Source organism: Centropristis striata, chromosome 23 (assembly GCF_030273125.1).
Source record: "Centropristis striata isolate RG_2023a ecotype Rhode Island chromosome 23, C.striata_1.0, whole genome shotgun sequence".
NCBI classification, from domain to species: domain Eukaryota; kingdom Metazoa; phylum Chordata; class Actinopteri; order Perciformes; family Serranidae; genus Centropristis; species Centropristis striata.
In genome coordinates, this window is record NC_081539.1 from 17,907,180 (window position 1) to 17,924,345 (window position 17,166).

Consider the following 17,166-nt stretch of genomic DNA (forward strand, 5'->3'; position numbering starts at 1 on the left):
CAACATCCCCCAAAGTCCTAAACCTCACCCACCCCCAACTGCAGGTGCACACACATGCACCCTGCCAGCTCTAAACAGCTGCTCTCTCACCATTCACACCCCTCTACAGTCTACTAACTAGGCCCCCTAAAATGTAAAACTTGCAGCTACAGGAACAAAGCCTGACAAAATTAGCATATAAGGCTTTGGAAATAATCAGAAAGTACCTCTATCCGGCTATTAAAATAATCATACTGTGTACTTTTTCCCCACAACTATGAGCAAACTCAATCAGTTAACATCAGTGGACGACTCCTGTCAAAACACTGTCTCTCCAATGAGCTGTATTGTGGTAACATGTTAGCCTATTAGCCCCAGTTATATAATGCACAACCAGCTTAATGCTACATTTAGTGGCAAAACAGAGCTTGGCAGAGCCGCTACGACAGACAGAAGAATGTGCACAGCCAAATTCGCCCCGCTCTGTACGCCTGTCAGGCTCCATTTTTTGGTCTTGGAGCATTATATTTCAGTCTGTATGTGTCTGAGCATGCACGTGTGTGTGTGTGTGTGTGTGTGTGTGTGTGTGTGTGTGTGTGTGTGTGTGTGTGTGTGTGTGTGTATAGCGGCTATCCCACAGGGGGAAGTCAGAAAACGTTTAATGCCATCCATCTCCCTCAGAGTGGGCTCCTGTCCCTCCAGGAGGCTCAACAGAGATGGGTCTGCTATGTGCAACCAGCACAGTAGACCAACAGCTGAAGGTCAGAAGGGGACTAAAAAAAAATTCTATGCAAAAAGAGACAATAAGAGTTTAAAAATGTTAATGGACGAAACATTTTCTCAAATGAATGCTTCAGTTTTCTCACTAATGTTGCTCTAATAAGCGGATCTGTTTGGATGCCCATGTGGAGGACAGTAATTGTTGACATTATCGTCATATTTTGTGAACAACACCATATTTATTTTTCAAATACCACATCTTTTTGTGCTCAACATGTTCCTACACTTATGTAAATGCCATTAACACTTCTCCCTCCAGCAGCCCCTCCTCCCTCATTGCAGCACAGGGGGCAAGGAGAACAATAGGCAGTCCACAGCTCTGGCATAACACTGGAATAGAGGAAGATTTTTTTCATTTCTGTAGCAAAATAAACTCGCATAGAAAAACACCCTAAAGCTGTATCAACTCGGAGGGTGGACTGAGCTGAGCAGATAGAGAGGAGCACATGAGGGAGAGAAGGGAACGTGATTCGGCCTGACGTGGATGTACAGGCTGTCTCTGTTCATATGCAACTATTGGATCCAGAGAGAGTTGATGCAGGTCAGATGTCGAATCCCACAGAAGCTCAGTCAGAGTTTCTCTATTTTTGTTTCTGTACCCTCTGTGCTGATAGCCATCACAGGACATACTGTACCCGTGGCAACAGATAAACATCTGGTAATCGACAGCAACTCATTTCCTGACTGGACACAACAGGCAAAGGAAGTGGCATGTTTCTCCTCACAATGCTGATTAGTTTAATCAGAGAAAATACACAGAGAGGCTGCAGGTTTTTTGAGTGCTTTCAGTCCGTGGAGATGAAACGGTAAAAGGCCATCTGAAGTGGAGTAGCCTCTTGTCTTTTTGTTAAGGGCCACAAACACTTAGAAATAGATGTGACAGCTCAGGCGCCATCAAAGCTTTCGATCGACACAGAAAATATAAAAAAACAAAAATATGACGCTATTTGCAAGTACAGATCACAAATTAAATTTTATGTTTCATTTGTGAATGAGGTATGATTATTTTAAGGTAATCATGAAATCCCCCAAAGCCACTCAATAAGGGTTCATGGCCTCATGGGCGGGGAGGAAGTGTCTATGGTCCTCAGTTTTTAGCAGTTACTGTAGAACATCTGGCCAAACACAAACACCACTTAGCCATAAATACAGCTGCAAAGAAATTGATGAGTTGTTAACTATTGAAATAATTGACAATTTATTTTTAATTTGCATAATTTAGTAAGAAAAGAAGTGAAATTGTGATTCCAGTTTCAGAAATGTGAATATTGTCTGGTTTCTTTTATCCTCTATGATAGTGAACAGAATACCATTGAGTTGTGGACCAAACAAGACTTTGGAGGACATCGTCTTGCCCTTTGGGAAACACTTATTGACATTTGTCTACAGTTTGACATTTTATAATTGATAAAAGATTAAATTAGTTGCAGCCCTAGCCATAAAGGTTATCAGTCTGAAACTTCATATTTTGTTTTTTCCAAGCAGATTTTATAATGTGTAAATGTTGAAAAATGCTTGAGAAGTAACAATCCCCTACAGGATTTCTGTGCACTGACAATTAAACCCCTTCAAAAGCTATTTTAGGGCATTATTTCATTTCAACCTGAGCCAGGGATCAAGGAGGGATTTGATGAAACAACATGGACCAAAGGGCCAGCGAGAACAAAGAAAAAAATGTCTATTTCTTTCCCGCATAGCTGAAAACAAAAAGGTTTCTCAGGACTCCTGTGATCATAAAAACCTCTTGTGGCATTTCCTCAGGAACCTTCCCACACTGTCAAAACAACCCGGCCACAACACTGAAAAATGGCCAGAAGTCATCAGCCAATGAGGCTGAGCGATGAGTGCACTACAGTTGTTGTGGTTAAGACCCCGGCCTCTGGAAACAAACGCACTCCCACACTTGCCTGAACGTTCTCTGCTCTTTTCAATTACTCCTACTCTTCCCGTGGACTGATTAAAGACAAAATTGTCTGTAAGGAGTGCAGGTTGGTGGAGAGAAAAACATCAGCAGCACATTTTGAAGCACAGACAGAGTCATCAGTGGCAGAGGATCAGCCTCAGAGGGGGCAGCGGATAACAGGGGAGTTGTAGAAGTAGTAGTAGTAGTAGTGGTCAGAGCTGGCACCCCCGCAGTCTGCAGCTAGAAAGGTCGCCTGCTGCTGACTAACCCTGAGGGCCTGTGTGGCCAACAGGACTGGGTAAAAGGGAATGGGGGCAGATATTTAAAACCTCCTTGAGGATAAGCCAGGGGGACAGTGATGAAACAGGAACAGGCTTCTTTCTATACATCTGCCAGCCTCTGACGGGGCCAAACGTGTACCCTAACCGATGCTGAAATGCGATCCGCTCGGCCTGGAGGGGCAGAGAGTGCAGCAGGGAGAGGGCAGGTTCTCTGGGGACTCGTGTGTTTGCATCTGTGTGTGCACAATCTGCATTTGCTTTGGCTGATAGGCAGAACAGGACACACAGTTTAATGAAATTGACTGAGTGGGCACACAGAAAGGGAAGTGCCAGGGACATGAATGATAATCCTCACAAAAAATAAAAAAAAATTAAAAAAAAAAAAGGTACAACTGTGAACTGACTGTTCATTCCCATTTTTTCCTTTTATAATCTGGCAGACACACAAACACGCACACACAACTCAGGAGAGAAACTGAGAGCAACTGTTCTTTCTAAATTTGTCAGGGGAAGAGAGCAGAGAACACACCCCTTCTGCTTTTACGAGCGTGTGCGCGTGTGTGTGTGTGTGTGTGCGCATGTCAGAGAGCGCAGACAAGGCTAGTGTTCAGGCCGTCCCTGCGGGTGTTAAAGCTCCTCTCTTTCCAAACTGGGCACCACCTCTTCTCCTCCTCTTTAGTAAATAAACAGCCCTACAGTCCCACTGTGTCAGGCTGGAGCTACGTCAAATGCCCTTGGTTTATCCATGAGCATCTAATAGAACATTAATAATGCACAAGCACCAATAACACACTGGTGTATGTTAGTTTCAGAGCCATCTCCACAACAAACTAGTTAATGCAGAGGCAGCGGGACTTTGTCGGCCGGGAGGAATCAATTAACCTTATCCTGCATATAGAGAAGGCAGCTGGATACACACACTAATTATATATGTATGTGTGTGTGTATATATATATATATATATATATATATATATATATATATATATATATATATATACATATATACACACACACACACACACACGTGCAGTGAGGCTGCAAAGTCTAGACGATAAAAAGTTCTAAAGCAAAGGGTTATATAATAGTGGACATTTGAGGTATATTTTGCTGCGAGCTGAGGTTAAACACTTCTTCTGGAAGGTAATGTGAACATACAGACAGCAATCTAATCAGAGCTGACCTCTCTGTTCTCCCCCACATCAATAACAGCTTCTCAGTATCATTAGCTTGTAAATCACCATGGGAAAAAAGCTCATAGCTGTACGTCACAGACACTGTCCAAAGCTTGCAATTGATCAACTATTCAATGAGGAGAATCTAGATTATCGATCATTTATCTGTGGGTCATTGTGTTGCCAATCCAGATGGAGATGGTGACAGATTGTAAGAGATTACAGGCTTCCATAAACTGCAGAGACAACAGACCAAGAACAAAAGCTGGGTGGTGTTTTAAATACATTTTTCCCCCCAGTTTACTACGAAGAACAGGATTCTCATCTAATGCAATGAGGTCACTAACATACAAGATGGAGCGGCTCCTCAGAGAAGGGCAAACGTTCACCATAGAAACGCAGAGAATGGTATGTTGTAAATCTGTCAGAGCAGAAAGAGAGAAAAGACTGAGGAAAGAGGCAGAAATGTGCACATGGTGGCTACTTCCACACTCGAGCTGCCAGCTGTTGTCTTTATATTACCTATAAAAACTACTAAAAAGAACCAAATTAACTGTACCCTCATTTCATCACTTGCTGACGAAATAAAAGAGGTTGAGATCAAATGCCCTGCCCGTGTGTAACGACATTACCATGGTGACGTGGGGCCAGAGTGGGGAAATGGGGTGACGGGTCAGAGGGAATGCCCTAATGTGTATGCATTCATACACAAAGATATCTGACATCCTGACAGAAAAAGAAACCACACACACAATCTCTTTCTCTTCCTCCAAGGGCACCAGAAGTACCCCTCAGTGTAAACCGCATTGTCCTACAAAAGCGAGCAGCTCCTCCCCTCTGAGCCTTTGTAAATTGGGATGGGGTTTACACTCATTGGTGTGGGGGAGAAGACCATCTCAAGGTAATTTCGGGGAAGAAGCCTCCTCGAGGTATGGGTAGCCTATATCTCCACAAATTGAGCTGGGAAAATATGAAAATGGCTTGGAGGATTTCTGGGTGGACAGGTTTAGAAGTGCTCCATTTTCCCTTCTTGCAGGGAGAAAGGGGGAGGGGTAAAGGTTAAAAGACTATTCCATTGACATGAATATACATATAGAATTATATGTCTGATATAGGGATGCACTGATCCGATACTGATAATGGATATCAGGCAGATATACGCTATATACATCATATAATGGAACCTGTTTAAGTCTTGACCAATTTTATGCTAAATTTAAAAGTTTTATACTCATTAAATCCTGTTAACGTTGAAAATCTTTCACAAAGTTGTTGGTGGATAAAGTATTATTTTAATAATAAAAACAATCAGAGCCTGACTGATATAGGATTTTTTAATTTTAGTATATTTTAGTATGATAGTCTGGCGACCTGTCCAGGGTGTACCCCGCCTCTCGCCAGCTGGGATCGGCACCAGCCGCCCACGACCCGAGTACGGATAAGCAGATAAGGATAATGAACGAATGAATGTTTAGTGTCAGTCAATTGCTGACTATGTAATTTAAGAGTTTAAAAAAAAGAATAGTTAACACCTTTCTAAGTTACGACAAACAATGTTTTCTGCAATATATATCGTGTCAAAAAACACTTTTATAACAGCACATATCGGACAGCATATACACCTGTTATTAACACCTGTTATAGACCAATAATTGCTGATAATATCCATAAACTGATATATCTGTCGGGCTCTAAAAACAACTCATCTAATGTATAAATATGTATTTATCCCATGTTTACATCAAGTCTGATGTGTGATGCTGCTTTCCACATTGAAAAAAAGATCCCAGTTACTTCCACACAGCGAGGAATACAGCTCATTACTTAAACACTGGTATGGGATTGCAAATGGTATGGGCAGATAATCATAGCCCTGGTACTTATATCTGTTCTGGGACTGAAAGAGTCAAATTGGTGCACCCTTGTCCGAAGGTGGATTTCATTTAAACTAACATGACAAGCCAGGAACACCTGGACTTCTTCATCTTCTTCATGCACCAAATACCAGAACACGCCTCAGAGAATGTCAAAGATAAAAATGTACTCAAAACAGCTGGAGAATAAAGCCGGAGCCCAGTTACCATGGTTATTGTGAGCATCTGATATACAAACCAAGGACATTTTTTGCACTTATCTGCTCCCTTTGACATGACAGAACATGTCTCTGTTTTCCCAAACAATGCTTTGCTGGAACAGAAACAGATTATCCCTCTGGGAGTCCTCTGAAAATAACCATCAAGGTCACTGGAGCTGCTTTTTGATGGATATCTGTACAAGGGGACGTCTTGACTGCGATGACTCTATGAGCCTTACGAGCCCTGATGCATTTGCTCCAGAGCACCTTGCCGAGGTGAGGGCACAGCAAGTGTGTGTGTGTTTGGGATTGTTTTCTCCTTGTTTTTCTGCCTGGTTCAATAGCTATGCTGCATTGGCTCCCTGTGACGCAGGGATCTGATCAATACTGGGTCTCAGGGGCAGCGGAGCAAGCAGCGAAAAGGACTCAACAGAGAATATGCTCCATAGGCTGTGTAATGTCGTGATCAAGGGCTGGTGTCAGCACTGTGCAACCACCTCAGTGTTGTTTTCCAACAGGGTGAATGCATTGCTCCTCACACACACCCGCATGCAACTCACGCACTGAACCAATTAGTCAAATAATTGGTTAGCGGATCAATTGAAAGTTAAATGGACAGTATTTAAAAAACGATTAATCATTTAGGTTAATTATCAAGCAAATAGTGGCCATTTTTCACTATTTTCTGACATTTTATAAAGTAAATTTGCAGATTAATCAAAAATATAAATCAATAGATTATTAGTTTCAGCCCCACACGCAGGTCAGTGGGACAGTGACCATCTGTGTGAAGATGCTGCACCAGATTGAGGGGTGCCCCATGTCCCAATAACCTAACTCCGGTGCACCAACACACAGGAGGATTACTCCTGCAAACATTAACTCATCCTATATAAGCTATGTATAGTATGTGGTATGCATGTACAGGCAATCATTCTGGGCAAACCCATTAAGGCCAGCAAAGCCTCAACATGCCAGATACATGACAGGATACTTGTGAAGAAGTGTACGAATGATTTGTGAAGGAATACTTAAATGCAACAGAAAATGGTCTTTTCTGGCTAAAAATGGGAGTATTTTGCTTTACTGCTGCCAGCCTTCTGTGCACACAGGCACAAGCTTGAGGACACAGCAGTATTATGCACACACAGACAGTACAGGACCATTAATCATAAGCAACCTAGTTCTGCTTCTCGTCCCACACTCTTCTCATGTGCTTCTGGCCCAGGGTTGACTTTGCAGTCTCTGTATTTACCTCAGTGTGGTGCAGAGGTTTCATGCCGCGGAGATTAAATCAAAAGGACAGAGGGCTGGGGGCTATGTATGTATACCCGCAGAGTTCAGCAATGAACTCTGCGGGTATACATACATGCACATGCACTCCTTACAGACATCAGTCAGACCAGACCATTTTAAAGCTGTCTTCTGAAATGCAAACATGTAATGCATTTATAGTGGGAATGAAATCATCTGGGATAATTGACACTAACTGTGTTAGTGACTGGGAACTTTATAACCCAAGAGCTCTGCATCCTTCAAGGCACACACCAGAGCTACATAGTTTTTACTGCTGAGCAAAAGTAGTAAACTGCTAAAGTCTAAAAAAGCAGCCCGTCTTCTGTATTTATTCAAATAAATTCAGCAAGTCTGGGCTGCTTCTGATGCAACATTATTCCTTTGTTTTTTGTAAATGTCAAGTCATAAGCATGGAAAACAAAATGGATTATGTCTTACCCAGGTAGAGAGATGCATTTTCTTTCTTCACATTGTCGTCCAGGTAGGTGGGCCCCAGGGTGTAGATTGGCGTCGACCCCATGCCCACAAGAATCTGGGCGCAGATGAACAGAGTCACATACAGGTTGTGCTCGTTGCCCTCCTGGTCGCGAGGGCAGGATGCCACATCGAGCTCACGCCCGCTGCCGTTGCCGCTCTGACAGAGGCCTTCGCGGCCTGTTGATGAGTTCATCTCCTGGATCTGGTAGGGTGGTGAGATGAAGTGGGGCAGGGAAAACAATGCTGCCCCTACAGCGATGACCACACCACCCACAGCCAGCCACCGCGGCCTCTGACCCCTGCCCCCAAAGTAAGAGATGAAGACCACTACCAGCAAGCTGCCGATGTCAAAGCAGCTGACCAGCAGGCCGGACTCAGAGCTGCGCAGACTGTAACGCTTCTCAATGGTGGTGATGACACTGCTCAGGTAGCCCGATACCATCAGGGACTGAATGAAGGTCAGGTAGCACATGCAGAACAGGAAGCAGCGGGAGTCCCTCAGGATGACCCGCACATACTTCCTAGCTGGGATGCGTATAAGGCGGGTGAGAGAGAAACCAAGTTTTTTACCCCCAGTGCCACCTGCCCTGTGGCCCTCCACAGGTAAAGAGCTACTGAGCCCCACCAGGCTGGAGGCAGACGGGGAGAAGTCTGTCCTGGAGGAGGGAGTCTCAGCCTGGCTGGAGTCTGGGGTTTTGGGCTGGAGCTCGCTGCTCTCCTCCACAGCCACACAGGTGCGGGTGGTGTTGACCAGTCGAGCCCCTGCAGCCTTTCGATCCGGCGGGCAAGGTCCATTCAGAATGGGCAAGCTTTTGGATTTGAAGCAGGTTTCTGGGTCCATGTACTGGTCCTGGAGCTCACGGATCTCCAGAGAATCGGACAGGTCACTCCCTGTTTCATCATTGTCCGATGAAGTCATGGTGCAGCTGGAGATGCGGCTTCCTTCGGCTCCTGGCTGTGCTGAAGAGTCAGTCAATAACTAGTGGAACATGATGACACAGTGGAGCTGCTGCTAGAGAAAACACTGCCCTGCCAGTGGGACCAGGTCGGACTGAACCCCTCTGGTTATGTGCATGTTTTATTCCACATAGCTTTTTACAGCAGCTCTTCTGTCACAATGTTAGCGCCAATATATTTTACAACCCACTGGCCAATAATGATATCTTGACTCAATACAGAAGAACATCAACTTAACACTGTAGAATATTATCACAAGGAGTGCATGGTTTACAATAAATAGCTTATAAAATAAAATAAAAACATATACAGGTAACAAAAAAGGTGCTGTTTTTACAATGTTCCCCTAATTTAGGATCACATGTGGATGTTGATTTTATGGCTCTTTGTTAGATAGCTTGATTCATAGGGGTTTTTTGTTTCCTTTGTCCCATAGCTGTGCAGCATCCTAGAAAAAAAAAAAAAGATAAAAACATGATATGAAATATTAACAAATATCAATCTGTCAAATTGCTATTTCCATATTAGACATATGTACCTACACGTCTACACAATCTCACCCTTTTCACTTCTGACATTATGGAAATATGTCCACCCTGGATTAAACTGGTCACTCTATATCGCAAAATTTCTATATACAAGAAAATATCCCACCAAAAAACAAAAAAAACCTACACGGACAATCAACCGCAACAATGTGATACTGTCGCAGCGGGTAAAGCTAAATAACACCCAGCTTTCCTTTGTCAAAACGAGAAATATACCTTGAGAACAAAAGACCACGCTGTCCACAAACGTCTCAGTCATGACTTTGAAAAGAAATAAAACCCTGATTCAACACGAGACATTTCTGAAATTAAGCGACAATAACTCTCGGCTTCGAGTTAGACGGCGACAAATGTTATTTGACATAACTTCTGTGAAAGGCTAGAGGTACACACGGTTGTAATACTCACACAGGACAGAGGGAGGTAGCCTGTTGTTCTCCACGGAGCGGCCACTCAGTGAATGAAATCTGTTTGATGCGGATGGCTGCTGCTGCTGGTGGGCAAATGCTGCCTTCACGGGCCGCTGGAAATTGTAAAATTGAAAGTTCGGAGCACCAATAAAGTGGTTGGAAAAACCTGAATGTGTCTAATTTTTATCACTTACGCTCATAAGATTAGAAACCGATGATAGGGTTGATGTTTACAGAGAGGAATTTTGACAATACCTTTATTTCTCAGTTATATTACCCATGTCGACCGCCCTCAACTCATTTTACGTCTACAACTAGCAAGTAGCTCTCTGCTATTTGGGTTCTAAAATAAAACAACAATCACCAAGAAACATATCGCCGCAGGTATGTTTCACCAGACAAACAAATATATGACAAATCTTGTTTACAACCTCCAAAACCCAACGATGGGAAGCCAACTTGAATGCGGCAAATGTGGGGGTGAGTTGTTTTTCACATTAGCCATGTTGGGACTTGTAGTTTCTTTCGTGAGTTAAATGTCCGTTCAGCTCACTGTCTAGATACAGACATAGATACTACGACACATTGTGTAAGTAACAGCGACCACCTGAGTCATGAACCACACCGAATACTTCCGAAAATGCTAATGCATTCATATTTTCATTCAGGTAATTTCGATTACACTCACTCTCAGACCTCACATACCAGCATGCTTTTCGGCCCACATGGTGGCTTGTTTAGTACACTACGTCATTTGGACAGCTGGGACCCTTGCTGACCCAGCAGTGGTCGGTAGTAGACACCAGAGGAGAAATACAGTGTTTTAAATGCAGTTTTGAATTCTTGATTGAGTGGTTTTGGAAGATTCGCCTTTCTGAGGAAAACAGAAATGACCGTCGACTATTTCAACCTTTCGGGGGTTTCTCGGTGTCTCGGCGGGGCGGGGCTGGGGAGTCAATGGATGAGATTTATACCCCCCGAAATAGTGTAGGGAATGTGGTAAACCTGCTTGCAAAGGGGGTACTGGCCCGTCAGCAGGGTAAAGCCTTCCTACATGAGAGAGCTGTTCAAGACCCAGACCCGATCCAAGGGGCAGTGGCTCTCAGCTTGTTGGCAGCAGGGCTGCCTCCCCTGGCCCATGACATGTACTTGAATGTGCATCAGCTCAATCAGCTCATAGTAGAGGCCTATGGCACGGCTGCACTGGATGTTGAGGACCCTGTCAAACATTTCACAACAGATGTTCGCAGCCTCTGGAACCCGTAGCCAAGGGAGTTTCCTGTCCAGCCTGACGATGATGGAAATGTCACTATCAACCCAACCCATTGGGCAGCTTGGGTCGCCGACATTCAGGGAACAACTTGGGCAATGCAAATGTCCCCTGCCATCAACCTCATAACCAACTGCTGCAGCCAATGAGCTCCACCCCTGGGCCTTAGCTGGGTATCATAGTCTCAGCATACAAGAGGCTACCCATGTTCCCATCCGGATTGGGGTCATTCCAGTGATTCTTGAGTATTTGGCTGTGTATGCACTATCTCTCCAGCAAGGAACTGCACATCGAAATGACATTGTGAACCTGCTAGTCCTCTGGGTTACAATCCTCACCAGTGGAGGGAATATCACCAACAACCGCCTCAGGGAGGTTATCAAATCCGCAAGCCAGGAGACCTTAGTTGACAACATTGACTTCACCAGAGAAACAGTGACAAAGGGATGGTCCTTATTCAACATGCACTGGGCTCATCAATGCCAGACCTCCCAGGATATGAAGGCCATGTTCAATGACCTGAGACAGGTCGCCAGCCCCGTGTCTCTCAGACTGGCTCTTGCATTCCAGCAAAGTGAGCTGAAGATGCTGACAGGGGTTTTGAAGATCATTCGAGCCATATTTCGTTTCCAAGACTTCCCATGGCAGGATCTCAACAACATAATCACCCGTTTGACGGGAGTAAATGAGCTTGCCCATGTAAGCGCCTTTGCAGACTACATTGAACCCCTGGTGGAGGCAGAGGGATTGGCAGCAGGTGGAGGCCATTGGTCAACTTGGACCTTTGCACTCAGTCAACAGACTCAGAAGCACATGAAGAACACGGCCTATCCCAATCTCTTGTACGCTGCCTTGCAACTGTTTATTCAGATTGATGGAGACAAAAAAAAAAAAAGCTCTTATTCTTTTCTCTTCTTTTCTTCCTTAACATATAGCACTCCTTAGCAATGACAGTTAGCTCTTAAAGTTATGTACTTACTCGATTCCTATGGTCTATGTCTAGTACCAATCACTTGAATGCACTTGCATTGTAAGTCGCTTTGGACAAAAGCGTCTGCTAAATGACATGTAATGTAATGTAATGTCTCTGTGTGGATACAAGGGCGTTGAGAACCTAACCATCCAGCTAGGTCGGTCATTGATGCATGGGTTGTAGTGTACTATGTCGGACGAGGAGCTCAGCAGAACCCGTGGCCCTTGGATCGAGCAGAAGATGGGGTTGAGATTCAAAACATCCGAGCCAAGCGATCATCTGGGGCTGTACATGAAAGCTTATGTCAAACATTTGCACTGTCCCTTTAGTTACATGGAGAATACTACCACTCACTTATTAATGAAAAGTACCTCAACAGGGTATATATTTAATACACATTGTTAAACCTGAAATTAATCTTACGCATCAAGATATAATCATGTTCATGTTACTAATGTGAAGACTTAAGGGAATATGTAGCTTTATTAACAGGATTGTAGTCTTTTTTTTTCTTTATTACTGAATACATTTATAAGAAATAGTCAGTGGTAGAAGCAGTATTCAGATCTCTTACTTCTACTGAAGTAAGAGATTTCACACTGTGAAATTACTCTTCTACAAGTAAAAAGTCCTGCATTCCGAACTTACTTAAGTAAAATAAGTGCAATAATCACCTCTGAAATGTGGTGGAGTAGAAGTATAAAGTAACACAAAATTGAAATAAACAAGTAAAGTATAAGTGCCTAAAATTGTAAGTATAGTACCTGAGTGAATGTACTTAGTTACATTTCACTCCTGGGAATGGTAATATTGTAAATGTATTTATTTATGATGTATCTGTTTGAATGAAAGATAAAATGTCACTGAATGGAGATTTAATGGAAAACATCTGTGCTGACAGAGAATTAAAATGTACTTTTTTTGTAGAAAGAGTTGACTCCCAGTGCCTGTCAAAGGGATGGATGACTTTCCCCAAGGTCATTAATTCATTTCCTGGACTAGGTGGGCTGGGTGATCAATCCCGCTCCTCCTCCTCCTCCTCCTCTCCTCCTCTGCTCCTCATTCTCATGCACTGTGGTTCCTCCTTGGAGGAATAGCATCTGAGCAATGCCTGAATGTCAAATCTCTGCTTCACTACCCCAAATTGAAATGTGTGGAAGCAAATGTCTAATATTTTTGTGGTCTCTCTAAATATATAAAAAAAATGTTTTTTAAATAGTTAAACACAAGTGTAGCTTTTCCTCCCCAAATTGCACAGGCTCATGCAGTTCACCATATCATTGGTGTCTGAGAGAGGGATCAATGGGAAGCATCATGATCCATCATAGAGGCCTCTGTGGCCTCTGTTCAAGAGTTTTAATCTCTCTCTCTCTCTCTCTTGCTATCAGCATCCAGCACGCTAATCAATATCTCAAACCACCATGAATACACAACAGCATAAAGAGAGAAATTATTCTGCAGATAGTTGCACTGTGTCATTATGGCAGATTACCTCTGCAAGTATAACTACGGTAGGAAATCTATTACACAGGCAACAGTCGTTTACATTTGGAAAAGTTGTCAGGTGTGATTTGCTTCTGTATTGCTTACAGGCTCAGCCTTTACCAACCATATAAACTCTGCTAATACACTATATATGCTGTAATTGCTAAAGAAAACCTCTATTAAAGATTTCACAATATGGAAGAAGGTTCTCTTTCATTATTGTCTTCTTTTAAGATTAAGATTAGTTTTTGCACACACACCGAAACAGCAAGCAGTGAATTTGTCCTCTGCATTTAACCCATCCTTTACACACCAGTGAACACACCATGCTAGGAGCCGTGGGCAGCACATTTCTATCCCCGAGGAGCAGTGGGGGATGACTGACACCCCTTGACCTGTCAGTCATGGGATTCAAACCAGCGACCCTCTGTTTATAAGCCAGGTGGTCCAAGTCAAATATATATATTGCCAACATTTAAAATAAAAAAGATAATAATTTAAAGGGACATGCACACGCATCTGCATGTGTAGAACAGCCATCTATCTATCTATCTATCTATCTATCTATCTATCTATCTATCTATCTATCTATCTATCTATCTATCTATCTATCTATCTATCTATCTATCTATCTATCTATCTATCTATCTATCTATCTATCTATCTATCGATTTAGTAACTTGCTCAGATTCTTGACCCTGGCAATTTCAGCTAAAGAATGTTGAATTTTTAGTGATGTAATGTTACCCTTCCCCAAATACATCTGTAAACGGCAGGCAGTAATTAAGTCTAAACACAATGCTAAATGCCATTGTTTCAGGGAAGAGAGAGAAGTTCCAGGGGCATTAAGTGCAGAGACTGCGACTGGAGACTTCACAGCTGACAGGAGCAGCCTTTTCCAAAGGTTATTACGTTCATGCCTTCTCAGAAATAGTCCAGCTTTAGAGGAATCAGCAGCAGCAGAAACAAAACATGTCTGTTTCTGGTGCCGAAAAAACAAACAGAAAACTTCCCATGTGAACGAGTGAACTAGTACAATAGAGACTGAACAAGCATGCCTGCATTTTTAAAAAGGGGGGGTCACTACAAAGCCTTCCTTCAGATCTAAATGTTTCCCACAACCATTGCCAACAGTTATTGCATTCCTCATACACCCAGCAATAAAATACACAGCCTTTTATTAGCACAACTGTAAAAACTGTTTATCGCTCATAGGGGGTCAGAAATCAAATCTATTTAAAATATCAATATTGATGGGTGATATTTAGTTACGCAGAAATCGATCATTCCCTGTTGGAGCGGCTCTGCAGATGGTGATAAATGTTTTATAGAGAGAAAATTCAATCAAACTGCAAACGCTAAAAACAACTGTCTTGGGTGTTACTCTGTTTATTATGTGATGGAGCAATACACACAGTAGAGAAATACAACACCACCCTCTAGTGCACAATCTAGTTCAATGAGGCCGGGCTATGCAGGGTGTGTGCTTCTCAACATGACCAGTAGATGGTGCTGAGTGCTCAAGATTGCTGGCCTGCATCATATACAGGCTGGTTGGTAAAATAACTGCTTGACAATGGGAAATAAATTGAGTTTATTAAAGCTTTTTGTTTGGTTGCACCAACATTGCACCAAAGATTAGGTTATTTTAAAGCAGCATCTACTGATTTTACACATGAAGATCAGTTTAATTTTGTGGCTCTGGAAAAGCTAACCCTCATGAGCTCATCAGTGAACCTCAGATAGGGTTTGAGACCATTTTTAAAACAGAAACCTGTATTACAAATAGAGGGGAAATGGTTGGAACAATTAAAGTTCAGTAGATAGGCACAATCTAACAAAAGATATTACCAAGTTGCATTCTAGAAACAGAAGAAGACTGTGTTTTCCTGGAGCTTTTACCATTTTAGGGACTAAAAGCTTTGATATTTCCGTCCCTCACATGTTAATTAAGTTACTTAAAGTGCAATAATAAACTGCTATAATACCCCTTTAAATTAAATTACATTAGAAATAAATACATTAAACTGCTTCGGTAGTAGTCTGGAGTTTTATGAAAATCTAAAAGCTTTAAAGGTTTACTGGCTATATATAAAATATTTTGTTCACGTTAGTGCTAAATATTATTTAATAGTCAATGATATTAATGATAATAAGTTAAGTTATTGTGTCATGTCTGAATTAAAATTATATAATAATACAATGATATTATTCAGTATTACTTTGATTTTGACATTCACTTTTTCTTCATTTTCCAGCTATACACTTTAGATTCAGTGCTTGTCACAAAGATATTGTGCTTGTGAGATCTCCTCCTGTCAGTACAGGGATGATGACATCATCATCATCATCATCACCATCATCTGCAGCCTGGTCTGACACTTCCCATGGCCTTGGCTCGCTCTCCCCCTGCTCCATCCCACACTCTTCCTGTTAACCATCCCAACTTTATTGACATTACAGGAATCACTAATGAAACAGCGTCTGTTTCTCAGCTTGCTGTGTCTGTCTGCGGGGCTATTAAAGGGAATCACGCACAAACTTATGCAGACATGTGTGCACATAAATATACTGTATGTTCCCATCCCCCCCGCAGCCTTTTCCTGTACGTAGCCTTGGCCATCGTGTCCACCAAGTAACATACGGGAAAATGCAATAACGGCAGACATTGAGGTGTGTGCATCTGTAACTGGAAGTCAAGGGAGCTTCTAAGACTTCCAGGATATTTGTCTCATATGAAAACATGATTAATCCTAAAATGATCAGTGGGCTCTTCATCTTAGGGCCTCTTGGCTGTTTTTGCATCCTGAAAAGATGTGAAAGAAACAATCCATTCGTCTCCGACTGTTGCACAGCTTCATCAGCTAATGGCTTTACAACAGCACTCAAAGATATAAGAGGACTCTATGCCTGAACTATAACCCTCTGTGGTACTGTTTTACCACATTCTGTTTACCGGAAAGGCATCCTTTTAAATTAGCAGTCCTCTTTGTGCTGCGTTCTAAGGTCAACATTCTTGTGTCGCGGACAGACTCCCCGGTCTGTGGTCGGGGCTGCTCCCCAAATTAGGTTACCCATTCAGAGGGGCTTGCAACTGGAAACTTTGCAACCCAGAGAGCGGCTGATGCATATGAATAAGGCAAGCAGATCAGGGCAGAAGGGTGGTGTAGTAATTGTGTTAAAAAGTGCAAGGGCCACAAAATAAAGACCCCCAGTATAAGCCTGTGGAGGCCCCCTCACTGTGCAGAGCAATCCTCGCAGATTGGGCCCCATGCTTATGCAAAAGTCCTCACCCCCTCCACTCCAGACCCCTCAGCATCACCTCCAAAAGCCTGATTGGGAGGCCAGGTCACCCAATGAGTGGACTCACACACAGGTCCCTCCATGACAAAGGCTGGCTGAATGTCTCTTTCCAAATAAATCATGAGGACATTAACAAATATGTTCTTTGCTAAGAAGAGTACAACAGCTCCCTTCCCTGTAGGGATCTTTAACACTGATAACACACCGCTTCGATTAGCTAAGACGACCCGAGAGCCCCCCCCTGCTGAGGGGAGCA

At 42.9% G+C, this 17,166-nt stretch overlaps 1 protein-coding gene across 2 annotated transcripts in view; it reads right to left on the reverse strand.

Annotated features, from left to right (window-relative positions):
• Positions 1-9,992, reverse strand: part of LOC131961774 (solute carrier organic anion transporter family member 5A1) — a 45,357-nt gene extending 35,365 nt beyond the window's left edge. Inside the window, exons 1-2 of one of the 2 annotated variants that reach the window (XM_059326661.1) lie at positions 9,878-9,992; positions 7,926-9,369 (exon numbers count right to left, since the gene is read on the reverse strand). In XM_059326661.1, the coding sequence (XP_059182644.1) occupies positions 7,926-8,883 (958 nt within the window). In that variant the 5' untranslated portion in view covers positions 8,884-9,369; positions 9,878-9,992. Of the gene's footprint in view, positions 1-7,925; positions 9,370-9,685; positions 9,742-9,877 lie in introns of those variants that run through there. The other variant, XM_059326660.1, reaches the window with a different exon arrangement.
• Positions 9,993-17,166: the final 7,174 nt, after the last annotated feature.